General features: G+C 40.4%; 4 protein-coding genes across 4 annotated transcripts; 3 read left to right on the top strand and 1 right to left on the bottom strand.

Annotated features, from left to right (window-relative positions):
- Nucleotides 1-252: 252 nt before the first annotated feature.
- mat2aa (methionine adenosyltransferase 2Aa) lies at nucleotides 253-4,787 on the top strand. Its single transcript, XM_079551684.1, has 9 exons — nucleotides 253-393; nucleotides 1,239-1,316; nucleotides 1,449-1,571; nucleotides 2,948-3,060; nucleotides 3,142-3,285; nucleotides 3,627-3,845; nucleotides 3,915-4,097; nucleotides 4,249-4,382; nucleotides 4,468-4,787. Exons 1-9 carry the CDS (start codon nucleotides 300-302, stop codon nucleotides 4,568-4,570), a joined length of 1,191 nt encoding a protein of 396 aa, XP_079407810.1. The 5' UTR covers nucleotides 253-299; the 3' UTR covers nucleotides 4,571-4,787.
- A 1,829-nt stretch (nucleotides 4,788-6,616) lies between these two features.
- Nucleotides 6,617-12,064, bottom strand: sftpba (surfactant protein Ba). The gene is made up of 9 exons (XM_079551397.1): nucleotides 11,910-12,064; nucleotides 11,771-11,826; nucleotides 10,836-10,910; nucleotides 10,138-10,266; nucleotides 9,955-10,068; nucleotides 9,813-9,893; nucleotides 8,516-8,699; nucleotides 6,936-6,994; nucleotides 6,617-6,851 (listed from the first exon to the last, which is right to left on the bottom strand). Exons 1-9 carry the CDS (start codon nucleotides 11,959-11,961, stop codon nucleotides 6,801-6,803), a joined length of 801 nt encoding a protein of 266 aa, XP_079407523.1. The 5' UTR covers nucleotides 11,962-12,064; the 3' UTR covers nucleotides 6,617-6,800.
- A 6,964-nt stretch (nucleotides 12,065-19,028) lies between these two features.
- Nucleotides 19,029-23,207, top strand: mpx (myeloid-specific peroxidase). Its single transcript, XM_079552130.1, has 14 exons — nucleotides 19,029-19,085; nucleotides 19,156-19,221; nucleotides 19,307-19,391; nucleotides 20,080-20,255; nucleotides 20,334-20,466; nucleotides 20,671-20,797; nucleotides 20,880-21,086; nucleotides 21,168-21,531; nucleotides 21,687-21,847; nucleotides 21,922-22,180; nucleotides 22,252-22,422; nucleotides 22,497-22,734; nucleotides 22,822-23,030; nucleotides 23,158-23,207. Exons 2-14 carry the CDS (start codon nucleotides 19,158-19,160, stop codon nucleotides 23,190-23,192), a joined length of 2,229 nt encoding a protein of 742 aa, XP_079408256.1. The 5' UTR covers nucleotides 19,029-19,085; nucleotides 19,156-19,157; the 3' UTR covers nucleotides 23,193-23,207.
- Nucleotides 23,208-23,651: 444 nt separating this feature from the next.
- LOC306959879 (protein HP-25 homolog 1-like) lies at nucleotides 23,652-24,344 on the top strand (the record flags this gene model as incomplete). The annotated part of the gene is made up of 2 exons (XM_079552131.1): nucleotides 23,652-23,745; nucleotides 23,827-24,344. 2 exons carry the CDS (start codon nucleotides 23,652-23,654, stop codon nucleotides 24,255-24,257), a joined length of 525 nt encoding a protein of 174 aa, XP_079408257.1. The 3' UTR covers nucleotides 24,258-24,344.
- Nucleotides 24,345-27,436: the final 3,092 nt, after the last annotated feature.

Below are 27,436 nucleotides of genomic sequence, written 5' to 3'. Positions count from 1 at the left end.
AGGATAAGTAATTGTTTTAATTGTCATAAGCAAAAGTACAAAAATTAGGACAAGAGCAAAGGTCGGCTGTTTAACCAAAGCCCGGGGGTGGCTGTGCTGTCCGATGCGCAGTGAATGCACCATTAACTTGTGGGTCTTTTAAGAGCAGCTGTCGGAGCCGCTGTCAGTGTCATCCTCTCTGGGGAAATAGCAGCTGCATTACTTTTTACACCAACAATCGCGTCTTAAACAGTGGCGCTCCTGCACAGCTAGCTTAAGTGTTACGTTGCGTGCTAGCTGCTGATACATCTGTGTCCAAAATGAACGGCCAGCTAAACGGTTTCCACACCAACTCTCCTATCGATGATGACTGCTTTCTCTTCACGTCCGAGTCTGTGGGAGAAGGACACCCCGGTAAGTGTCACGTTTTAGCGTCACATTGCAGATAAAGGCGCGTTTGGTCTTGATTAGCCTCGCACCTCAGCGTTAGCTTCTTTTGAGGTCATGTGTGACTGTGTTAGCTCGGCGGTTCTGTTCATTATCATATTAAAGTGCCTGTTTCTTTATTTGCATTAGGCTTAAACAGCGCATGAATAAAAGCGGCCCTCGAGTCAAGCCCGACGTCAGTAAATGTTTAGGAAGCTACGCAGCCCACGTGGGTTTATGAAGTAAACAGAGGCTAGCATACAAAGCTAACCAAATTACTACTAATTTGCATACGCATGAGCACTGGCCCCTGGTTTTCACAAAGAGTCACAATTGTTTTAAAGGCTTCTGTTAACTCTCTAATAGATATGTGGCCATTGTCTTTCATAATCCTAAGTATCCGCTAGCTATATGGCACCTGTCATTTTAACATGCCCCAATGAGGGTGTTTGTTAACTTGACTATATTCTAGATAATGGTCTCGCACTGGAGACTAGATCAGTGGTGCAGCCTGGGAACAACCGATAATGAGCTTATATGTTGGGCTTAACTGGGAGGAAAGCACCTGCATCTACTGATTGTATTTGCACATTGACTTTACTGTTATATTAAAATCTGTAAGTTGTTGTGAAATACTGGTTTGGATGTCTTGAGAAATCTGTTGTAAATCTGCATATATCAAACCAGTTTCATCACAAAGTTTTTGTTTTTTGTTTTATCCCCAAGAATACAATATTGAAGTCATGTAATTGTGACAGTGCAGTGTAAACTTAATGTATTGATATGACACACCTAATGTTGTTTTTATTGATAACCTTTTTTTTTTTTTGAAGACAAGATTTGTGACCAAATCAGTGACGCCGTATTGGATGCACATCTTATGCAAGATCCAGATGCCAAAGTTGCCTGTGGTAAGTGATCCAAATGGTAATGTTTGTTGATTATTAGTTATTTTAAATGCAGTATTTTTGACGTCGTCTTTTAAATAAATGTTTGACAACTTTGTTCTGTCTTATTTCCTTCACTGGTCAACTGTGTTTCAGAGACTGTGGCTAAGACGGGGATGATCCTGCTGGCAGGGGAGATTACCTCCCGCGCCAATGTTGATTATCAAAAAGTTGTTCGTGAGACTATTAAACATATTGGCTATGACAACTCCTCTAAAGGTACAGTAGTGAGACCCTACTTCTCTGACACGGTTCTTCTTGAAATGGCATAATGATGCTGCAACCAACAATAAGTATGGTGTATACTTATTGTATACCCCAAGGAAATGTAACTGCACACATTTTAATATTGTGTTCCAGTAGTACTGCATTAATGCATTGATATTGATTGATAACTTAGAACAAGAAGACATATGTATGTAAATGGAAACAAGCAAGTGTAAATTTCACGGTCATTTAAAAAAAATATATTAACATAAAACAAAGCTTACAAATGGCACATAGACAAAGGAAAGACGCATAAGGGTAAGATATTAGATTGACACATATTTGATTCTTCGTTCTTGGGTTCTGCGTGGCGTGGATGTGTGGTGTGAGATATGAATGAGAGAGATAACAAAAAAGATGAAAGCAATAATAAATCACGAGAAACAAATCGTAGAACATGAAAAATGATGATAGTAACAAATAATAGTAAAGAGACAAGAATAATAGAGGTAAAGGTAAACTGAATGGGGTAGTGAACATGAGAAGGTGTAAACATTCAAGATTGAAATCATACAGACCATTTGGATTAGGAGGAAGAAAACAAACTACAATAGCAAAACATAACGAAAGATAAAATTGAAAAATAAAACATAATATAGCCTTAATAACAACATGGTCCTAATAGCATCATTTGCTTATAATGATATAAGCGAATGATCTAGTATACATATCTATTCTAAGGGTTTGGAGGTCAACAGTAATATTTGGTGTTGTCATACCCATACATATCTACAAATAATTAAGCATTAAAAACGCATTTATTGTATTAAAGAGTACATTATATTATTATGTACAATATATGATATTGTACATAACACATACATATTTATTGAGTCACTAGGTGGCAGCACAACTAAGATTTTAATACCAGACATGCTCAAAGCTTTGCTGCAGCTGTTCCCATTGAAAAACCTAAGTGGCGTCTATAGACGTCATTGGCAGTCAACGGTCGGATTTCAATTGACGTCTATAGACGTCATTGGCAGCCAATGAGTTAACAATGAAGGGACAGGACATAAAGCAGGTCCGTGCATACATTTTAAAAGGAAATGTTTAGTGCACCTTAATGTCTCATGGGAAGGGAGCATTTTTGACAGCAGCTCTTGGTCTACCTTTGTTCTTTGAGGTTTTGGTGTCCTTGATGTCCAAAAATTATTTCTTCTGAAATGATGAGGGAATTTCAATGTAAAATATCTGAAATTGGAATCAATGCTCAATGAAATGCTGTGTGCCGAAAAGCTATGCAGAAAGGCTTGTCAAAATTGGACTGATCTGACTTTGCACTGCCATTGTCCATCTTTTTTGGCTGGTCTGACTGTTTTTCACAGGCTTTGATTATAAAACCTGCAATGTGCTGGTGGCACTGGAGCAGCAGTCCCCAGACATTGCTCAGGGAGTTCATCTTGATCGTAAGGAAGAGGATGTTGGAGCTGGTGACCAGGTTTGAGATTTTTTTAATTTCGAATCTAACAAGTATAATCACAAAAATGTGAATTTCAAATAAATTGTGTTTACTATATAGGGCCTAATGTTTGGATATGCCACAGATGAGACTGATGAGTGTATGCCACTCACTATAATCCTGGCTCACAAGCTCAATGCCAAGATGGCGGAGCTGCGCAGAAATCAAACCCTCACATGGCTGAGACCTGACTCCAAAACCCAGGTGACGTACAAAATAATGTGTAATGTTTCCAGTGCAAGGTGAGCTAGATGGATATGAACTAAAAAATCACATAATAAATTTGGGGGAAAGAAATAAAATGAAGCTACAAACTTCATAGTAGCCAATAGTACATGGGGCAGGCAAGTTTTTATAGTAGTGGGACGGTTTTCTGTCTAGTCAATGGACAGAGGGCTGAGTCTCTGCGGTGGCCTATACTCCAGCAATCTAATTCCCACCGGTAACCAGGAATTATTGGCTGACGGGCCAAATTTGCTCCCCGGGCATGACGTTGTCTACCGATAACATTTTTTTTTTTACATTCTATTGTCTCTCTGCCTTAGGTTACTGTTCAGTACCGACAGGACCGTGGAGCCATGGTGCCTTTACGTGTCCACACCATTGTGATTTCGGTGCAGCACGACGAGGCGGTGAGTCTGGAGGAGATGCGCCTCTCTCTGAAAGAGCAGGTGGTGAAAGCCGTGGTCCCCAGTGGTTACCTGGATGACGACACCGTTTATCACCTGCAGCCGAGTGGACGCTTTGTCATTGGAGGTCCTCAGGTAAAACTGTTTGTTCTGAGTGTCCCGGTAAATGTACCGAGTCATTCAGGACACTGCACGTGTTTACAGGGTGATGCTGGTCTGACTGGTCGTAAGATCATTGTTGATACATATGGAGGTTGGGGGGCCCATGGTGGTGGAGCTTTTTCTGGAAAGGACTACACAAAAGTGGACCGTTCAGCTGCCTACGCTGCTCGTTGGGTGGCCAAGTCTTTGGTTAAAGCTGGGCTCTGCAGACGCGTCTTAGTCCAGGTCAGCAGGCCAACAGCCTATTTAAGTTGTTTTTTTTTTTTTTATATGGACATTGAGTAATTGTCTGCACTTTTGTTCCATTACTTTCAATCAGGTTTCAAAATAAATGAATCTGTGTTCTTGACTCTAAAGTCTGCATCTTGTGTTCTAGGTGTCCTATGCCATTGGAGTTGCCCATCCTCTGTCTGTGTCCATCTTTAACTATGGGACATCCCAAAGGAGCGAGCGCGAGTTGCTGGACATCGTAAGCAACAATTTTGACCTGCGCCCAGGAGTTATTGTGAGGTATGTTATGGTGTTGGGGAGTTTGGTTTTATGAATAACTTGTTGGATGTCTGTGATTTGTATTTGGTGTTTCTCTTTTCTACAGAGATCTCGACTTAAAGAAACCCATCTACCAGGAGACTGCATCTTACGGCCACTTCGGGCGGAACCTGTTTCCATGGGAAGTGCCTAAAAAGCTCAAATTCTAAAAATGTGTTGCATTTTTGAAGGGTGCATTCCTCTCCTTCCCCTCCACAACTTTTAGTTTTACAAGCACAGAATGACAAGATTCTCTAAACAGGCAGGATTCTGGTGCAATAAGTACAATATAGAAATTGCAAGCCAATAATGATTATTTTGGTTCAATATTATTCAGTCCGTCCAGGATTTTGCGGGCCCTTTCCGTGTCTAAAATACCTGATTTCAAGGGTTATTTTTCCAAAAGCTGCAATGAAAAGTCGTGATTTTTTTTAAGCAGTATATTTTTACATCAAAATCAAACTTTTCTTATTCCCCAGAGTCTCTTTGGTTTCAAATGATGTAAAATGCAAACAAAAGACTTCAAACATGTGTTATTTTAAATAGTTAGTTGCATAATCTAAAAAGCAGAACTATGTGTGCTCCCCTTCCCCTGAGCTGAGCACAGTGGGCGGAGCAAACGGGCACCTGCCTGTTTCTGTGAACGTTGCAATGATGCACTGATTTCACAGAGTTTGCTCGATTTTGCTGCGATCGCAAAATTGCGAAATCCTGGAGGGACCGATTTATTGGGAACAGTTTTATACTTATTTACTGACACTGTAAACATACCATTTAGCACAGTTTTATTATTAGGGCAAGTTACCAAGGCTACTTTTCCCCTCTAATCTGTTTTCGTGGGACTGCTAGTCAACTCTGCCTTAACAAACCTGTTACTTTGATATTTGTCTCAGCACATGGATTGTAAGTGTACCTGAATCTGTGCTGTCTCTACAGACCATGTTGTTCTGATGTTTTACAGAGAAGTCAGACGCTGCTATTTATATGGTTCTGTTGGGCTGCACTGTATTCTATTCTTTTTTTTTTCTTTTCTTTTTTTTTGAGTCATACACATGTCTGTCAATGTCCTACCACTGACCAACAGATCAGATGTATTTGCCTTAACTTTGGGAGTGAGTGTGGGTGTAGCTACAGAGAAACCCACCTCACCTCTGGAAATGAAGGCAGCCTGTGCCCCAATGTTCAAACTGAGATTGCGTATATAAGAAGGTTTACAAACTAGTTGCACTGAGCAGATTGTTGCCCTGGTACAATGAGGGGGAAAGGAAAGGTCGTGGATGATGTCAGGGATATATTGAGCGTGAGATGCACTACACACTCCTATTTCTGCACAGTTAATGTAACTTTAACACTGTCGGGTAAAGCTGCACTAAAACAATTGTATCTTTGAGTTTTAAATCCAGACATTTTGAAGAGTTAAACAATACCAGGTTGCGAATGTGGCTGAAAATAACCATATGTCTGCATGCTTATTGAAGATTATTTATTTCTTTTAACTTGTACAGATCTGACAATCAAATGGCAATTCAGTTAGTTATACCACAAGCATGTTTGTGCTGTTGTGATGGTCTCTGAAGTTTGTTCCCCTTGGTGTCGCTAGGTGGCACTGTTCTTTAACTAACCAATGCTTGCGCCCCTGGCTTCAGCTTGTGGCTCCTGGAACGAACTTCAGAGATGATCTGTTTGTGATGCTGGAAGGATTTAACATAAACGTTGAGCTTTGAATTAAGTGGGTCCACTTCCGATGTCTATTTAACTACAAACCATTCGCACCCACATAGGGCCAACTCTTTTTACTGGTGTTATACAGAGAAGCCAGTTAGTTTACATAATCCTGTGTGCGCGTTGAGGACTGCCACATTTATCTGAAGTTGAAGGCTATACGTCTGGGATGCTAAATGCGCAAAAGTGCCTTTTCCGTACTGAAAGCCCTTGTCCATGTCCCAAATGTGTTATAATGCTCTTAAAGTGATGCTCGCTAAATGATCGTGTTGGAGAAATACTATTGAAACCCCTGGATTAAACTGCACTCTTTCTGCATGTGTTTGACCTTTTGTTCTTCCCTAATTATCACATTGTAACGGTATACAGTTAAAGTACACATATGTTAATATATAAATAACCACGTCATGTCTGTAAGTGAAATATGTAAAAAGGTGATTTTTATTTAAGGTTTGCAAACTATAATTGCCACATATAAAAGATTTCAAACATTCATCTTAACATATTGATACTGTTTCCACCCACAGTCTCCACACTGATGTCAACTCCTTTACCAATTTAGCACATAAAACAAATAAAACAAAAAAACTTAAGCTTGCACAGAATCGAGAGAGCTAATGATGCATGTTGTGCTGCACCAGCCTGGGAAAAGTAAGAATGGTGTCAAACATGGAGCTTTCAGATGATGTTCTCGGGCTTCCAGGAAAACCTCTGACAGTAGAACAAGGTCTGTAAATAAAAGATTCACATTTAAACCATACACATCTTATTTTATACTGTAATATTGTGTGTGTAGAGAAGAAATGTACTTACTCCACATCTGAGAGCGGTGTTGACGTCTCTGCACCTGTACGCCTCCACAGTGCAAAGATCTGTAAGAAAATGTTTCATTTCAAACTTCAACTTAGAGCAAACTGAACCTGATAATTTCTCAGTCAGGCCATGGAAAGAGACGCGTGATTCTTGTAATTTTTAAGTTAGTTGCCAAATCTGAAAAGGGAAAATGTTACTTTTTGCCTCCAATCATTAAAGCAGCACTACCTAACATTTCATTTGAACTTTGGGACGTTTATCTGTGCCTAAATGCCTAAAAAAAACATGCTATCTTAACTGTGTGCTTCCTCTTCTTCCTCTGTAAATGTATATCTGGACATCAGGAGTATGTTTAATATATGTTTATGTATTAACAATTTTACCATAGTATAGTTGTTGCGAAAAATACAATAGAACCTGGAATGGGTCTGCAGTGTGGCTTTAAAGTGACACCTTTTTTTTTTTTTTTAACACCACTATAGTTGAGATTTTGCTAAAGATAGTGCCCAGCTTTCTTTAGTTTGACCATTTTTATGAGGTTTATAGTTTCACTTCCTTATTAGACGGACAGGAAGTGAAGAAGGCAAACCATTTTAAACTGTTGCCATGCCGACCATGTTAAGTTGATGGGAAATGAGTCAAACTTGACCTTTATCGATGTCACTTCCTGTCAGCAGCTTAAATATTCAAATAAAAATAACTTTTCTGCCCAACATTTCTTCATTAAAGGGACTATACAGACTTTAAAAATGTAAATTTTTTTAAATTAAATGTATTTTCCTCCCCCTACATGTTCCAGCCATGTCCTAATGTGTAGAATGAGCCCAGACCTGTTCACCTGCACTGTCACTCAGAAAGTTGTTACTTTGGTCCGAAGTGCTGTCATGCACGAGCTTAATATAGAAGCTGCAGTTACACGTATGACCTGAGGTGGCAGTAGTGAGCATAAAATAAAACTAAAATTGAAGAGAATTATTTGACTAAATCTCAACTTAAATTAAAATACGCTTTCGTCTAAACTAAATTAAAATATGTGGTCACAATTTTTGGATTAAGCTGAATTTTAAAGGCACAACGCGTAGAATTTTACAAGCATTTATTTTATGACAGATATTTTCATGATTGCAAAATACCTCATGAATGTACAAACAAACGTGTGCCTTTGCTGTGAGCGGCTCAGCTCTCCTAAGACATGGCTGTACCTTTACCAGGAGTGGGTACGTCTCCAGCTCGTCTCCATGGAGATGTGGCTAAAGTCAGTAAAATTTGAGATTTCAATAGTTTATGCAAACCCATTCTTTGATTACTCACTGCAATGAGAGTATTTTCTGTATTTTGTAGCCTACTGATGGCACCAGTATAGCCTAGCCCAAAATGTTACACAGTGTGGCTTTAATGATCAAGTATTGCAATGTATTCCTTTGATTTTTGAAAAGTTGCTGCCCTCAATGGTAAGAGTACTGTACCAGAAGATACTCTAAATATGTATTCTAGCTGAAGCTTCCATATACATGTATTCCGATACTCCCAACACTGGAGGTCACTATTGCTTCCTCTATAAAAACATCATTATAACTGACCCAGGGGTGTTGCATCTTGGCTCTTGCACAGATGCAGGAGTTGACAGATGGAGCGAGGCGTGGCGTAGCTTAGGATGGCGTCTATTATGATCTTAGTATATTTGACGACCACGTCCGTGCACTGCTGCTGGTATGAGGCGGGAAGAATGTGACAGATGTCCTCCAGCAGGCCGATCACCGCGTCCTGAGAAACACCCAGAAACAGGCTGGTACTGAGGCTACAATTAAGTATGTACGTATCTAAAAGTACTCCATGCTTCTTTATCCTTGAGTACATTTATTTTAAAGTAAAAGAACTAGAGCTCATACTTGAGTTAAACATTTGCCTACTTTTTACACCACACATTATGAAAATTGAATTAATACAATATCAACTAAAAAGCAGTATTTTCCATAAAGCACTTTTCATAAAACTTTTACTTATCCTCTCCAGTTCAGCTTTACCCAAATCCACAAGGCCAGTGTAGCGACACCAGCTAAGATCTACAACGCTCATCTTAATGGATCTTTGTCCTTACCTTATTGCCACGTTGTCGTGCCTTTAAAAAAATAAAAAAAACTTTTTTTTTTGCTACATTTTCATCACTTTTTGTCACTTTTCGCAATTTTTTGTCTTTTTTGTTGTGTTTTCGTCACACATTTGTCACTTTTTTGACACCCTTTCAGTGCTTTTTGTCACTTTTGTGTTGCATATTTGGCACTTTTTCCATCATTTTTTTGTCACTTTTCTGTCACTCTTTTTGTTGTGTTTTCGTCAAACATTTTGTTTTTGTTTTTTACACCTTTTCATCACTTTTTTGTTGCATTTTTGTCACTTTTTTGTTACTTTTTTTCATCACCTTTCTGTTGCTCTTTTTGGCTTTTTTTTGCGTTTTCGTCACATTTAGTCATTTTTTGTCACTTTTTCATCACTTTTTGTTGCATTTTTGTCACTTTTTCATCACTTTTTTGTTGCATTTTCGTCCCTTTTTTCATCACTTTTCTGTCGCTCTTTTTTGGCTTTTTTGTTGCATTTTCGTCACACATTTTGTCGTTTTTTTAATCACTTTTTTTCTTCACATTTTCGTCGCTCTTTTGTTGCATTTTCATCCTCGTTTTCACCTCATCTCTGTTGCTTTTTTTTTAAACACTGTTTTCACGAAGATTTGGGTAAAGCCAAACTGGAGAAAATATGCTCAATTCCGGTGGGGGTTAAGAGGTTAACTATTCCATTGTGTCAATATGGGGTTTTCTTCTGAGTAAACTGATTTCAAAGTAACATTCTGTGAAGCCTTATTCCTCACAGACAGTAACTTACCTCAGTCCTTTTCTTGGGAAGTAAATCCTCCACCGTCTTCATGATAAAAAGGCACAAAGAGCACACGTTCTTCTCTGGGCCCTGTGATCCAAAACAACAAGTTTAACAAGCACTTTGCATTTTTCTATAACGTTCCTCTTACATTTTCACTTGCTGTAGCCGCCCGCAGAGCTTCATTCACAAAGTAGCGGAGCATTTTCTGCTGCTTGTCACAGGAACTGCAAAGACCCAGTACTTTGCACGCCTCCGCTGGTTTCTACAGACACGATGCTTTTACTATACATGTTGGAAATATGTAATAACGTTTTTTTTTGCTCTCACTCACGATGACGGTGGTGATGAAGTGGATTGCCGCGGGTAGCATCTTCTCCACTTCCTCTTTGCAGATCTTCGCCGCGCTCTTAGGCCCAGGCAGGTGCTCACACAGACCCTCGATGTCATCCACAAGCTTTTTCTAAGTGAAAGGTTTATGTTCATCCACATTCTATGTTTTTACCAGCCACAATTTAGTTGGAATGTGGTTATAATAGAAACAACACAGCAGAACAGCAGATATTTCAGACAGTCGAGGTTTGTCAACAGCTAAACTGGCCCATGGGACTCGTGAGAATCAAGAAGTAGCTCGCCAAAATAGAAATCTCTCTCAGTTCTCTTACAGCGCTTTTAGTTTTGTTCATACATGTTGGTGGGCAAAGAAAAAGGAACTGTAAATGAGTTGTAATGTGTTGAACTTTCTCATAACTTTCACAGAAGCTGCTGTCAGGTGATAAGTTATACTTTCATTTCACCTTTTTCATTCCTTAAAAATGGGAAGCGGCCAGTGGCTGTGGAGCTATAAACAGTCCTGTTCCTCTCTGAAGTGAAACTCTGCACTGAACATCAAATCTGCTTTTCGAACCAAAAGAATGTGCTCAGATAAAGGCATTATTTGACAAACACACAGCGGTTTCATACAGTCTTGGGCCATGACTAAAGTTCCAACAGTGTTATCTCCAAGCCGCTGGAATGTGTTGTGCCGCTCACCTGGAGCTCCTTGTTGGAAAGCAAGTCGGCCATGAGTTCAAATATCTGTGTGCAGTCCTTGCAGATATCTCCACCCTGCAAAGAAATACAACTGTTTGCACGGCTGGGTTTCAGATGACACACACTTCCTGTTTTAGATCACTGTAACAGCAAAATATAAAAAGTCCAGGTACTCCGGTTTCCCCTACCACTAACAACATGTACAACAGGGATGAATGATGGGTGTGAGTTCTGTCAGTCAGTCTAACCCCAGGGGAAACTTACTGCCACCGTGCGAGGAGGGAATGAAGAGCAAATATCCAACACTTCATGTGACTTGTCATGTGAAAAGCGCTATACAAATAAACTCCCATTCCATATACTGTACAAATATACAAATACATCTCTACATAACTTTCTGTGCCACAATTTCAGAATTCTGTGCCACAATTTCACTTCGACCATGATTTGCTGCCCATACATTGATGATATTATTAAAGTAAAAGTGTGATTTAGGTGGAGTACAACCTGGACAGTGAATTGCCACAAAGGTAATTCAACAATTATTATGTTTACCTTTAATGTTTGCCAAATTTGTGAAGCCATTATTTGGTGAACAAAGAGAAAATGCATCTATAAATGTGACTTGACACATTTATAGTCATCAAACTGATCTTTGTAGCATAATTGTCATTATTTTTTAATTATTTTAGTTTTATTCTACTCCCTGAAAACATAATAAGTTAACCGGGTATGTCCTGAGCAAAATGGAAGGCGTGCTACAATAAAATCCCGAAAACCTTAAAAAATTAGGCTGAAGTTGTGTTGAAAGCCTTTGGGGAGAGCGAACTGGGGAAAAAAGCTAGAGCACGACAAACTCGATGCCATGAACTACAGCCGAGAGACCCCCTTTGTGCAGGATTAGTAAAAAAAAAGCCATGGAAATCTGAGCTCACCTCAGCTGAGCCGTTGTCCAGTTGCAAACCGTTCACATCTTCAGCCACAATGGGATCTGTGGAAAAACATTGTCATGAAAAACTCATACAAAGAGTTGATTAAATTGATGTCATTGGTGCCGTCAGTGCAGGGTCTTACTGTGGGTCTGGAGGCTGATGAGGAGAAGCAGAGCCAGTGATTCAGAGGCCATCTTGATCTTTTTAAGCCTTCAACAACCAAGTGCAGTCAACTCTAGCAAAGTGTTCAGTGTGGGCTGTTTATATATGACCTGGCCCGTCGCACAGATAACACCCCCAGTATCAGCTGAAAGACTGCGCCAGTTCCTCACACAAGGACAGTCCTCATTTAAATAAACCTTACAAGCAAATCACCCTTGCTCTGAATATCACTTAATGTTTTACTCTATTTGCTGAAGGAAGGAGAAAGAATAATGTGTGTAAAAAATGAGGCAAATAAAAGTAAAAAAAAAAAAAATGCCACTATAAGCAACCATAGGTTTAATTTAGCTTTATTGACAACATAACTTTTGTTTTTGCTATTACAGCCCACACTACTACAAACTACTACAAACTACTACAAACTACTACAAACTACTACAAACTACTACAAACAACTACAGATGTGCTCAAAAGTTTACATCCCCCGGCAGAATCTTTATTTTTTTGGGACTATTTTTCAAAGAATATGAAAGATAACACAACCTTTTTCTTCACTCATAGTCAGTGGTTGTGTGAAGCCATTTGTGATGAAACAACTGAGTTTGCTATTTTTAAAACATAATGAAAAAAGAAAGTACCAAAATGACCCTGATCATAAGTTTACATACCCCAGTTTTTAATGCCGTGTATCGCCCCCCTTTAACATCAATGGCAGCTTGGAGTCTTTTGTGGTAGTTGTGGATCAGGTTCTTTTTTTTTTTCTGATGGTAAAGCGGGCCATTCTTCTTGGCAAAAAGCCTCCAGTTCCTGTAAGTTCCTGGGCTGTCTCATATGAACTGCATGTTTGAGCTCTCCCCACAGTGGCTCAGTGATACTGAGGTCAGGAGACTGAGATGGCACTAACGGGACCTTCACTTTATTCTGCTGGAGCCAGAGGTATCAGAGAACCAGCTCCATATTTCACAGTATGGGGCAGTTTTCATCATAGGCCTTATTGACAAAAGTATGTATGTAAACTTTTGAGCACAACTGTACTCCACTAAAGTTGTACTTAGACTGTACTAGACTCCAGATTTCATTACCTCGTCATCATTATTGCAATATTTTCTTAAATCATTTCATGCCATTACATATAATATAATTACTGTTTGTTTTTCAGATAATTATGTCAAACAAAGACAAAAAGACTGAATCAGGACAAAATTTGAGGCTAAAATATTTATTATTTTTAGAAAAATAATAAAACTGAGCTTTTGCACGTTTTTATGTTTTTGTTTAGGGCTGCAAAAAGCGAAAAGTGCAATTTCACCGCAGTGAAAAGTCTCCTGGTCTAAACACAGTGAGGCGTGTTTCAGTTTATGCAGATACTGGAGTCTTCCTGAAGATGTGAGAAAGAGAAAGGCATCAGCTCTGTGCAGAGGACAACTTCTGCATTTACTGTATTTTCACTTTTAATTGAATTTCATAATCATGGAAATGATTTTATATAACCTTTGCAATTAAACTGAGTTCTGTCAAAAATGCTTCTGAAAGGAAGGGACTTTACACATTTTTGGTTGGTGTTGGTGGTTTTCTGCTTCATGTTTTCACTTCTGCATTTCTAAAGTCATGCATTCCTCAATTATGGTAGAACTTTTAGGGTCATGCAATTTGTTCATAATATCAACCAATCAGTGGTTTTCAACAACTACAGCCCCGGGGCAGCACCTGTACCCATTATGATCATCTGCAACCCTCATAAAATTGTTCATTTATGATTATTATGGGAAATAATTTGCAGGTTGGCTCCTTTTAAAATCTAGACCAGTTGAGTTGAGAAGCACAAGATTAAATATAGGAATTTATTAAACCAATAGGCAGTTTTTCTAAGCAGCCCTTTTAGTAAACCAACAAAGAGCGTCCCTGAATGCACCAGGGTTAACCAACTACTTTTCTCACAATGTAAAAAAAAAAAAAGGAACAGGCCTTTTCTACAATAACAGAAAGCTGCAGATCCACGACGGTGAGGCGGAGTCACCGTGATAGTGCGCCCTCTGCTGGAAGGAGCGGATACTTTATGTTTTACAATTATTGTTAGGGTTAGTTTAGGGTCTTAGGATTTAGGTTAGGTTTAGGAGCAATAATCACAAGCAATTCCTATGCTGTTAGAAGTTATGTTTTCTTTATAAATGAAGATTAGATTAGATTGGATTAAATTATATTATAATACACTGCTCACAAAAGGGCACACTCAAAAAACACATCCTAAATGTCAATCAATTCGATTTTTCGGATGAAAATCTTTATTCATAGTGTAGGGCAATGTGTTGAGAACAAAATAACATAAGAATGATAAATGAAAATCAAATTCTCAGCCCCTGGAGGTCTGGATCCAAAATTATAGTCAAAATCAAAGTGACAAATCAGGTCACTGGTTGATCCAGACTCTGTAGAAATTCCTCCAAACGAGTCTGTATCATCCTCAGTCGTGTGTGTGGCCTCCACGTGCCTGAATGCACACCCTACAACGCCTGGGCATGCTCCTGAGGAGACCACGGAGGTCCTCCTGAGGGATCTCCTCCCAGACCTGGATTAGAGCATCAGTCAGCTCCTGGACAGTCTTTGGTGCGACGTGGCGTTGATGGATGGACCGAGACATGATGTCCCAGATGTGCTCTATTGGATTTAAGTCTGGGGAACGGGCAGGCCAGTCCAGAACATCAATACCTTCATCATGCAGGAACTGCTGACACACTCTTGCCACATGTGGCCTGGCATTATCAGGCATCAGAAGGAACCCAGGGCCCACAGCACCAGCATATGGTCTTACAATAGGTCTGAGGATCTCATCCCGGTCCCCAATGCCAGTCAGGGAACCTCTGGCTCGCACATGGAGGGCTGTGCGGCCCTCCAATGAAATGCCTCCCCAGACCATCACTGACCCACCACCAAACCGGTCATGCTGGATGATGTTGCAGCAGCAGAACGTTCTCCAGGGCGTCTCCAGACTCTGTCACGTCTGTCACATGTGCTCAGGGTGAACCTGCTCTCATCCGTGAAGAGCACAGGGCACCATTGGCCAATCTGCCAATCGCTGTGTTCTCGGGCAAATGCCAATGGGCTGCACGGTGTTGGGCAATAAGCACCGGCCCAACGCCCTCATACCACCCTCATGGAGTCGGTTTCTGACCGTTTGAGGACCAACATGCACATTTGTGGCCCTCTGGAGGTCATTTTGTAGGGCTCGTGCAGTGCTTTTCCTGTTTCTCCGTGCACAAATGAGCAGATAGCGGTCCTGCTGCTGGGTTGTTGACCTCGGTCAGCCCCCCCCAGGTCTGATGATTTGGCTGTTCTACGCAGAGCTGTTTGACAAAGGATGTCCAGTGATTTTTGTTCACAGCCGATCACCTTTCCTACATGCTTTATGATTCTTTGTAGCTTGTTTTTGTTTGCCAGCGTGAACCACGCGGTGATATTAAAAACAAGGACACTTTGAATCAGTCTGACCCGTGTGGGCTCACTCCAAAGCCCCTGAGCTTCCTGATCATATACAGTCTCTGGTTGGCTTTCTTACACATTGAATCCGGATTTTGTGCAAAATTAAGTTTGTCATCAGTGTGAGCAAGTACTTTTTGCTATTTACAACCTCCACCGGCTGGTCAGAGATGGACTGGAACTGCAAAGGATTAGCTCTTTGGTCTTGTCTACATTGATAAAAAGTGCTGTTTACACCACTCTTCAACCAGAACAACAGAAGCATCTAGTTACACTTCCCAAATGTGTCCTTTTGCTTTGTTTTTTTGATAAATCTACAAAAGCGCAATCTTGCCTAGGGCGCCAAATTGTCCATGGCCCCTAGGCAAAGCAGTCTCAAAATAGGAAGTGAAACCATTATCACTTATCACTTAACCACATACTGTTTTCTTTTTCTCTTAATGTTTAACCTGTAAGCATACAACACTGATACAAGTTATTTCAAATAACCACAACTTGTAAAAAATATATGGATTACAGTGGAGTATGCCTGTGGGAAATTATACAGATGTAAGCAGTATGTATAAGACTCAAATACTATGAATGGGAAATAGATCAGATGGAAAAAAAAAAAAAAAATCAAGAACAAAATTAAACATAATAACTTAGGGAAGTTATAATGAACTTCTATAAATGCTAGAAGTTTATTAGAGTTTAATAAACCACGGTGAACTCTATTATAGTTTATTATATTATGGTGAACTGTAGTATGGTTTATTATGTATAAAACTACAATATAGTGTGCTGGAATAAGTCATGTTACGTCAATGTGAACTGTACTTTTTGTGTTTATTGTATGGGCCTCGAGTTCACATAGAAAAATAAATATATGTTGTGTGTGTGATGTATAATTTTTGTGAGGTTTACAATAAGATTTGATCAGCTTAATTATGTATCACACATTATTCATCATTTCCTGTATGGGTTGTAATAAAAGTTTATACAATACATTTATGAGAACCAGTAGACATCAGGTGGTTCAAAGGTCCACAGTTACAGTTTATCTGTGAAGTAATGCTAGGAATATATGCAACATCTATTTCCTTTTGTGAGGCAGTAAACACCTGAGAGCACGAAAGGGCGAAGAACAAAGGCGCAGTGTTGAAAGACGGACGTTGATCTGCATTGTCTTCACATGCAAGACAAAGTTGTGAGGAATAATGGAGGGAAGACTCGGGACTTTTTGGCCAGCAGCGGCGGCTTGTGAAATGGCCTTCTTCGTGTCTTGCAACTACCTCTTGCTGGTTTCCACGTGAAGCTGGTATTGTTTTTGCCTCTGACTCATGATATAAAAAGTTACAATTCACAAAGCGCAAAAAAAATTCATATAACTCACACTTTCGCATGAAGGAGTGACTTTTATTTTCTATGATGAGTATTGTTACAGCGTCAAGTCACATTGGTTTACGAGAGCATCCATTTCAAATTGCCCATTTCAGGTGAGGGACAATAAAACACATCTAGATTCAAACTTTATTTATTTATTCTGCAGAGGAATAATCAACGTTGAGAATCACTGGACTAAATTCAGAAATCCACTTAGTTTGGGACTTCTATCTACTATAAGATTAAATATTATGTATAATATGCATTCTGAACTGGCCATGACAACACAGAACACTATCAAAACATGCAGTGTAAAACAGTATTTACTGAATTTTACAGAAATAAAAAGGAAGTACCCAAAGTTAATCATTCATGAACATTAATTTAGCTATTTTACTGAAAACAACTGCCTTATCACATTCCGATAAATGACCTCAGCTTCCTCCATGTAATTGACTGGTCAAACATTTCCTGTTTCCTGGTTCCGTGCTAAAGTATAAGCACCACATAAAGTTTATCAAGTGAAAGCCCTGTAATCAAACACATGAAGTCTTTGTAAAGTTTGTTGGTGTGATTTCTCAACCCCAACCTCCAAACACACTCTAACCGACTCCGTGGTGAAACGCTCTTACCTAACTTCAGCTTGACAAACAAGGTTTCATCAAATGCTGTTCATTTCTGCTTTTTAAAACGTTCTTCAAAGAGGCCAGTGCAACTTGCAAGGATGTATAAGGAGCCATCTCAGGTGAAAGTCTAGACACCAGCCTATAACGATAAAGTAACTTAATGAGGTCCCTCTGTGATCACCATCAACTGCATGAACAAGTGCCCGGCAGAGAAGGACTCAGCTTTAGGAAGAGCATCTTTGGGAAAATTAGAAAGAGGGCGATCCAAAAACATTGGCTGGTAGAGAAAGAGAGAGAGAGCTAAACCAGGAGGACAAGGGGGCAAAAGGAGAGACTGCTTTTTCAAACCAGTGAACGGATAAAACTAAGTGAAATGATTAGTCTCGCTATGCATTCGTCCATTTTAATGCAATTATCAATAATAATTCACGAGTTATTTTGTGAATCTAAATAAAATTCCCTTCCCCAAACATTTAAGAAGAAGGATTTTGTAAAATGCTTCAGGTAAATTTGCTCGATCAGGTTTAATGGTGCGTATAGGCCTTTACTTACTTATAAATTGGTTCTATCACAGTGCCCTATTGCCCAAGTTCCTGAAGATGGACTGGAACGTCGGTGCTCGAGATATACCGAGTGCTTCAAAACGTCTAGAACACATTAACTCATTGGTTTATACAACAAATACAAATAATCCGGCCCGAAACGTTGACCATATCCTAATGAACTATTCCTGCAAGGTTGGCAGTGAGCGGGAAGTATTTCTATCCGTACACGCAGGCCTCAAGTGATTGAAGAGTGACATTTCTCTTGTAAAATTCAAGCGTACAAGCGTGACTCATTACATAAAACACCTTTTTCAGTGTCTAGGGCTTTCGTAAGCTGCTCTGTTGCATTCCAGTCAGTTTTTCCAATTCATGCGAGAGAAGCCGCCCCATTGTTGTTCACGGATGAACTGGATCCTTGCATTGTACAGTATATGGTCCACCTCAACTACTGAACACTGTTTTTCCATTTCCCTAATGCACAAGACCAGCTTTTCATCCCGTGAGCCCCAAAGCTACAATGCAAACAATCCGGGACCCCCACTGAAAAACACTCAGCCCTAATGATGTCAATAAAACATTCAAAATCTGGTTTAATAATGTGCATTTACAGACTTCCTAGACAGCGGCTTCTACTGTGCCGCACACTCGAGTCAACAGGTGCAAAATAAATATTTGGCTACACTTGTTTGTTGATAAATTATGGCTGAAAATGCTTAATATTAGAGCATGTATTCAGGTCTTTTATAAATAATGAGTGTAATAATTGTATAAATATCTAGTACCAGTAAAGTGTGATCAATCTGATTTATAAAAAAGAATAATCAATTGAAAGGTGTGTATGAATTACAGTAAAAATAAAGAAAAAGTAGAGACACCACATGTTTATATTGACTGATTACATGTGCTGTGTATTGTAAATGAAACAGACAACACAAAACGGACCCGCTGCCTGTTCTATCAAATGTAAAGGCACAAACACATTCGATTGTCTGGATAATGAGTGATGAGATAGAAGAAGGAAGGAGGAAGTGCCCTTTCCTGACAGAAGCATCAGCCGCACCAGGGCGAGGCCTCTGCTCTGAGTGTATTTAAACACAGCCACAGGCCGCCACAGCATCAAGACGTCCTCTACTGCTGCCGACGCAGGTAACGCCACACTTTCTCTCAACCACGTTAATTCTAGCATTTCTAATGAACCTAAATCAAACTTTTACAGAGATGCTGCTCTCTGGGCTGTTCGCGTTATTCCTGTGCGTTGTCCCGGCTCACCTGAAGCCGACTGGTAAAGAATCACATTTACTTCTTCAGGATCTTTAGGTCAACATTTTTACATTTAATGATTTTAATACTTTGTTTGTTTGTTGAAGAAACTCTTGGCAGTCCTTTGCTCATGCAATGTTTTGAAGATGCAAAGAAACTTGTGGATGAAGCATACAAGTACTCCAGAGAAGAGTGAGTATATTATTATTGATACATAAACACTGAATTGATGTGCACTGTTTAATTATATCCATGACAAACTACTATATTAAAATACGTCTTATTAAAACCTAATTAAATACTTAATATTAAATAATATAATAAAGCATCATTTATTGAGCATATTTTAGATGCTTATTTGTATTTTTCGGTGGCATTTATTTCGGTGGAGATGTGAGGCCTGTGCGATCATTTCAACGCCTCAAAGACAATCACAGTTTGATTTATTTTGGAGAATGATCTTTTTAAGTAAGTTTAGACTTAACTGTGTGAATAAACAAGTCTGACAGTTTTTGGCTTCACGCCGCGTTCGTCCCTAAGCTACGTCTTGCAGGACAAAGAAAACTGAACAAGTGTCTGTGCCGCAAAGTAAAACGTGATTAACATATTTTCAATCGCACTAAACCTTATGTAATTAATAATCGGAATTAACCGGGACAAGTCCCAGCCCTAAATATAATCATTTGATAATGATATGATGAGAAGCACGACAAATGATACACAATGTTTTTGATACATAGAAATAACTTGGTTGCATTTATAAAACATAATAATTCATTATTAAATAAAGACAATATACATAATTATTTCAGCACTCTCAGTCAGATAAAGCATGATTTCCCCCCCTCTCTGATTCTTGAATCTTTCAATTGTGTTGCAGGAGTCTGAGCAGAGTGCGGCGGGAGGTGGTGAGGCCTCATGATGCTCTACGTCTCCTAAAACAGCCCCGTGGAGACACCCGCTCCGCTGTGCGAGCTGCAGACTACCTGGACCAGACCCTTCGCCTGCTGCAAGAGAGGACGCATCACATTCACAAGCGCTCGCTTAATGCAACAGGTCAGGCCTCAGAAACAGACCACACTGCTCCCTTTTTCTGTTCGACAGCCTGATAACGGTCTGATAATGTGTCCACAGATCTGCTCACTGAAGAGCAGCTGGAAAGCTTGGTGAAAATCACCGGATGTGCAGGAAGAGTCAGGCTCCCAAACTGCCAAACCACTCAGAATGTTAACAAATACCGCACGGCCACTAGTGTCTGCAACAACCTGTGAGTGCCACTTTGTGTACCTCAATAACTTTTCAAACACAAATGAGTTTATCCAGCAACTGTGAGTTTGTGGTGACACTATGACGAAACGCTTGTGAAAGGCTCAGCTGGTTATGACATGCACCACAGGAGATTGTGTAGACCATTTTGACATTACTTTGATGTCTCAAGTTGTGTTACACAAACCTATGTGTTTTTTCTTAGAGAAAACACTCGTCTTGGAGCTTCTAACACCCCCTTCACTCGCTGGCTTCCCTCTGAGTATGATGATGGCATCTCTCAACCCAAAGGATGGAATAACCGGACACTTAATAACTTCCTGCTCCCACTGGTGTGGCATTTTATTCCAATGGGTTTAAAATTCTCTCTATATTTTGATGAGTACAAACTACATCTTTTATTTTTATTTTCAGGTTAGACAGGTGTCCAACAACATTCTGGCAACAACAGACGCAGGAGTGGTCAATGACACAGAGTACACCCACATGGTCACTTTGTTTGGTCAGTGGAATGATCACGACTTGACTTTCACCCCATTCTCTCCAAGCATCCGCTCATTCAGCAACGGAGTCAACTGTGATGACAGCTGTGAGCGCACCGAGCCCTGCATCCCCATCCCGGTGAGTGCAAACTGCATTCATGACATTGTACAATGCAGCTTCCCAATGGTTTAAGGTGCTGACATACTTTGTCTTCTCCAGATACCCCCTGGTGACCCCCGCCTGCCCACTGGAAAGGATAGCTGTATCCCAGCCTTCAGATCAGCCCCCACATGTGGAACAGGGTTTTCCGCCTATAACTTTGGCGGAGAGCCCAAAAAACGAGAGCAGATCAATGCACTCACGGCCTTCCTCGATCTGGGTCAGGTTTACGGCTCTGAAGAGAAGCTCGCCCTCTTCCTGCGGGACACTGAAAATGAAGGGGGCCTGATGCGTGTAAACACTGAGTTTAAAGACAGCGGCCGAGAGCTTCTGCCTTTCACCAACATGGAGATGAATATGTGCGCCACACGCAAAAGAGTCACCAATGACACCAATGCCACTGAGGTGCCCTGCTTCATCGCGGGTCAGTTCTGTTATACTATTGCTTATTAGCTTATTTTAGCTTGATTTTACTTCAGATATTATTATTGCAGGAGTATGTTTTACAAACGGTAGCTTTTACATTGTTGGCCAGGAACAAATCCCGATATAAACTGAATGATTTTTGTTTGTTTTAAGGTGACGTACGTGTGGACGAGAACATTGCTCTGACCTCCATTCACACATTGTTTATGAGGGAGCACAACCGTGTGGCTCGAGCTCTGAAGAGAATCAACCCCCAGTGGGACAGTGAGACGCTATACCAGGAGTCCCGCAAGATCCTGGGAGCATACACTCAAGTAACAACTTTCTCCTTTGCACTTTAACTTTCCTGTGCTTCTTGTACTAATGTGTGTCTCTTCTGACGCCGCAGGTCTTTGTGTTCAGGGACTACCTGCCACATATTGTTGGTCCCGAAACTATGAGGAGGCTTCTTGGACGTTATCCAGGCTACAATCCAAGAGTTGACCCTAGTATTTCCAATGTTTTTGCCACCGCTGCTTATCGCTTCGCACATTTGGCCATTCAGCCCATGTTAGCCCGTCTGGATGACAACTACAGAGAGAATGCCCAGTTCCCCAGTGTGTCCCTGTACAGGTCCTTCTTCACCCCATGGAGGATTGTCTTTGAGGGTAAGCTGCAAAACCAGTGATAATTCAACCTATTTTAAAGCTTTTAATCTGACAGTATTTTTATGGTCCAGGTGGTATTGACCCTCTGATTCGTGGTTTGATCAGCCGTCCTGCTAAACTGAACACTCAGGATCACATGCTGGTCGATGCTTTGAGGGAGAGATTGTTTCAGTTTGTGCAGCATCTGGCTTTGGACCTGGGCTCTTTGAACATGGAGCGAGGACGTGAACACGGCTTGCCAGGTAGATCTTAAAAAACCTAATTTAACTTCCGATATATAGTGTAAATTATCTTACGCCATTTCTTTTTGTTTTAGGATACAATGCCTGGCGCAGGTTCTGCGGTCTCTCTGCCCCCAGAAACCAGGCCGAGTTGGCCCAAGTGATGAACAACACACAGCTGGCCCGTCGGCTGCTGCAGCTCTACGGAACACCTGAAAACATTGACGTGTGGCTGGGAGGAGTCGCAGAGCCGTTTGTCCGCGAGGGCCGCGTGGGTCCCCTGTTTGCGTGCCTTATTGCAAACCAGTTTAAGAATATCCGTCAAGGAGACAGGTCTGAACCACACTATCACATTCATACACAAATATGTTTGATGTACTAATATACTTAAACAATGATTGTGCTTACGGTCCATTTCAGGCTTTGGTATGAGAACCCTGGAGTGTTCTCACAGAGACAGAGGCTGGCTCTGTCCAGGGTCACCCTCTCAAGAGTCATCTGTGACAACACTGGGATCACACAGGTCCCACAGGATGCCTTTGGTGTCCTGTCCCGGAGGAACCGCATGGTGCGGTGCTCCAGCCTGCCTTCTCTTGACCTCACAGCCTGGCGGGAGCGGAGCTGCTCAGGTGAGGCTCCAAACTCTGAGTTTAATTCTTCATTTAACATGGTGTTTTTAAATGTGTGGTGAATGTAATTTTACGAATTAACATTTTCATTAACATTTTCTCTCTACTGTGTTGTGTGCTTGTGCAGTGCCGGGTGCTAGCTGTTCTGATGAGGTCAGTTGAAAAGAGGTTTCTATGTAACATGTTGTAGCCATATTGTAGATATTCACAAAACGATTAACCTCCTCTTAAACTCCTGGTGAAGGTGTAATTAGTGTCTTGCATAACTCTTATTCAGATTAATAATGGACTCACTGTTTACACTGGCAGCAGCAAGCCCAAAGTATTTTTAATGCTATTGCAATGCTTAATGCATTTTTAATGCCACAAACACAGAAAAATCAGGGATATTTCAATATTCTATATAGGCCACAAAGGGCAACTTCGGCCCAAAACATTTCAGCCAAAACATCAGCTGAATGTGTTTCAGACCTTATTTATTGTATTTGTATTTTCCACAAACTTATGCAGGATAAAATGACATTTTAATGTTAATTTCAGCCCAATTAATTTAACTACTTAAACTACTTTAACAAGATTTTAGTTTATTTATGTTTATGAAGCTTTTCTTTATAGACTTGCATGAAGCCTTCACACTGTGTTTCTCATTTTGCAGAATGCAGTGTCAGAGGACCTCCCGGACCTCGAGGCCCTCGAGGACTTCCTGGACAACGAGGTGCTGAAATAATTGGGATGAATTGAAGAATATAGTGCATGTAAACAGTATGTGCTCATATTTGAGTTTGTATTTATCCAGGTCCCCCAGGCTTGAGAGGCCCTCCTGGTCCACCAGCACCTCACATTAATGCCACACAACCACAGTCAGCATTCTCCGTCGCACTGGGAAAGAACCGATCCTCCGAGAAAACCCTGCACTTCCTCACTGTCATCTACAACCAACAGCACCACTACGACCCTCACAGCGGCCTCTTCACCTGCGTCATACCCGGCGTTTACCAGTTCAGCTTCCTCTGCGTTTCCTACAGCTCCCACACCACGGTGAACCTGCGGCACAACAACGCGTCGGTTCTGAAGAGTTTCAGGGCGTTCGTGGGACGATATCTTCTGACGGGGAACACAGTGCTGAAGCTGGAGCCGGGGGATACTGTCAGGCTGGAGTCCAGTCAGGGCAGTGTCAGCATGAGCTCCAGAAGCGTCTTCACTGGACACCTGCTGTTCACCACATGAGAAAAAGCAACCGAGCCCAACAATGCACTAAAGCCATCCCTTCATTTACATGTAAACCAGTGAACATGATCTTTTTTGTGCTGTTACAATCTTCATAGTGGTATTTATTAATAATGAGTTGACTGGATATATTTTTATATGATTTCATAATATATTTCCTGCACTGATTAACTAAAAAACGAATGTGCTCTGAAACTATTGTGCACTTTTGTCTACACTAGACGTGTACTACTACTTACTGAAACTTTCCTGCCATTGTACTGTATTTTACTTCATTAAATGGTAATAACTGCAGATGACAATGGATGACTTCATGACTGCCATAACTTAATGAAATACTCACTTTCAATGTATTACAGTCACTCTCTGTGGGTCAGATATCACTAATCGACATCATGGTTATTGAACCTAATTTCTGAAGGTATTTTCGACACTACAGCAACAAAAAGAGACAACAGAAGAGATGTAGTCACAACATGGCCCAAATGTACACCTTTCCTTCCGTAGATGGCGCCATTACTTTCAATTGTTGACAGTGGAAGCTCACGCAATGGAAAGTATTCTCTACTAAGTATCCCTGGCTTACGCTTTAGGACGGTCTCTTCAGTGAAGGAACTTGCAGTTGTTAGGCTCATATCCAACAGAATGTCATCAAATAGATAAGGTAAAAGAGAAATATGATTTGGTCAATATGGATATGTAATACCCAACAGTAGGGTAAAATATCCTCTCCAAAAGCTCAATGAAGGCAGGAGACAAAAGGCAAATAGCAAGGCCCTGGATCAGCTTGTGTTTACTCGGGCTTCACTGTAATCTCTTTATCATTCCTCGGACTGTGGGGTAAAACAGTGAAAGTGTGAGTCAGTTAGTGCTTATGCTTCTCCTCCTACATTCACACACTACGTACAGTCGGTGTATGTGCCAATTGCCACGTAGTCCAGCAGACTCTGTGTGGTGGGAGCCCCAGCTTTCTGCTCCAAGCAGGAGACAGAGAATAACAGTATTTATGACACAGGAGGAAATGTTTGGCTTGTCTGTGAAAAGTGTTTAGAGCTACAGTACATCACGTACATCAAGGACTGCATTACTTTGTATTGTTCAGTTCCACAAAAAATTACAGGTGGGAACTGGGACGTATTTAGTTTTTGTGGCAGATTACTTCAATAACTAACTCAGAGCTTAACAGTTTAACAGTTACTCAGTATATCTCACCAACTATACGACCATATGTACTCATATTCTAACGTTAAGAATTAACACAATCACAACAACTTTAGTTTAGACAACTATGACACATATAGAAATGTACATAAAAACATAAAAGCATAAAAGAAAGGGTACAGACACCCAGATGATTTAGTACCATAATGCAGATGTAGTACAAGATATTAGAGTTTAGAGTTGCTTCAACAGCTGAACACTGGGACAAAGGATGTGAGCCCTCTCTATTGGCCCTAAATCACAACGTCACACAGAAGGGGTGTAGCGGATCTGCCACTATGTTTGTGGCCCGATTCACTGTGGATTTGTAGCATAGACTGGAAATGCTTCCATTTGCTGGCTGATAATCTTGGAGCTGATTTTAATTGCTCCATCCAATTTGTTTTGGTTTTGAAAGGCTAAAGCTCCACCCCTACATGCCTTCAATTAAACTCCCCTTAAAGGCAATGTCCGCAATGAAACATAAACATTATTCCTATTATTCCTATGGTTATTCAGAATTTAAACCCATACAATTAAGTCTGCATTTTTATTAGCGATAAACTAGACCAAAAAAATCTGATTCAAATAGATTTGCTTGCAAATCTATTATGTCAGTAATTTATTTACTATTTCTTTTAGTGACTTTTTTCATGCTATGATTTGACATGTGACCTGCTGCAGCTGCTCTGAATGCACTCAGACACAGCAGTAGCAGGAAACTTTGGATGAGTCCACTTGTAAGGAAGTCAAACCAGTGGACTCGGGAGGAAGGATCCTGGCAAAGCATCATGGGTGATCCCACACACTCATAACTCTTCAGTAGGGTTAGAGTACTGCCTTCAGAGAAGAGACTGTGAGTCTCTGGACCAGGTCCAATCTGTAAAGAGCTGCAACCAATTTAAACTAGCATTTTTACTGTAAATGTGTAGTAACCCACAAAACCAGGTCAGATGTCCCAACCAAAACTAAGCCAGGTCTTTACCAGACCACTTTCAACAAAAGAGCTCCAGAAGAAATGCTAATGAGCCGCATGTGGATCCAAAAAAGGAGTTTGAAGACCAGCTCAGTATAACAATGGGGCCTTTTGGCATAATCAGATATGAAGCTTGAGTCTAAGCATGACGTTCTAGATAAAGAGGTAAAATAGCAAAGTGCATGCATCATTGTTTTTCTACCCCCACAAGAACAGCACATGTGAAGCCACGGACCTACTTTTGCATTACTTTTGACTTCAGGACTGTAGTGTAGGACTGTAATGTCCTGTAGTGTTTCTGCTTATGTAAAGTTGACCTTTGTTGTTTAAAGCCACATTCATCCAGTGAATAGGTTAAAACACAATTATCTAATTAATTACGGGAGTTTTCATAGGTCTGTGAATGGAATGCTGCTTTGCAACATGATGCAAACTTTCAAGGGTAACAACTGTTTTCTGTCCTTGTTTTTATCTCTGGGGAGTCAGCTGTGTTTTACTGAAAGATAATAATTTACCTGTATGTGGGATGTAGATACTTCACCAGAGGAGTTTATAAAGTGTTTATAAATGTAGGTGTTTTAATTTATTATTTATTTGTGTTTTATTTGGCTGGGACAGTTCATGTTAAGGAAGACACGTGAACTTGGAGCAAAAGTCGAAAACTAATTTGACGTATAATAAATGTAAAAATATCTCCACAATCTGAACTTTTTTTGTTTGAAATTGATTTAATTTCAATTTAGTTTTTTACTATTTTCGTTAAAACTGGAAAATCAAACAGTCATTACCATACTGGAAGTTGCTACAGTGCACTGAGCCTATAGGTTAAAATTAACTCAAAAAACATTTTTCCAGTGGGCTCGCCTCTCGTTAGACCTGACTCGTGCCTTTGCTAGAAGCAGAACCTCACGAGCTCACGTCTCCATGAGATGTTACTGCTTTGACTATACGTAGCCAATGCCTTATTTTAATATTTCACTCTGAGATCATTAGCGGCATGTTT

Source organism: Gobius niger (genome assembly GCF_951799975.1).
Source record: "Gobius niger genome assembly, chromosome: 2".
Lineage (NCBI taxonomy): Eukaryota > Metazoa > Chordata > Actinopteri > Gobiiformes > Gobiidae > Gobius > Gobius niger.
Note: the sequence above shows the minus strand (reverse complement) of the source record. Positions and strands in the feature narration are given on the sequence as shown.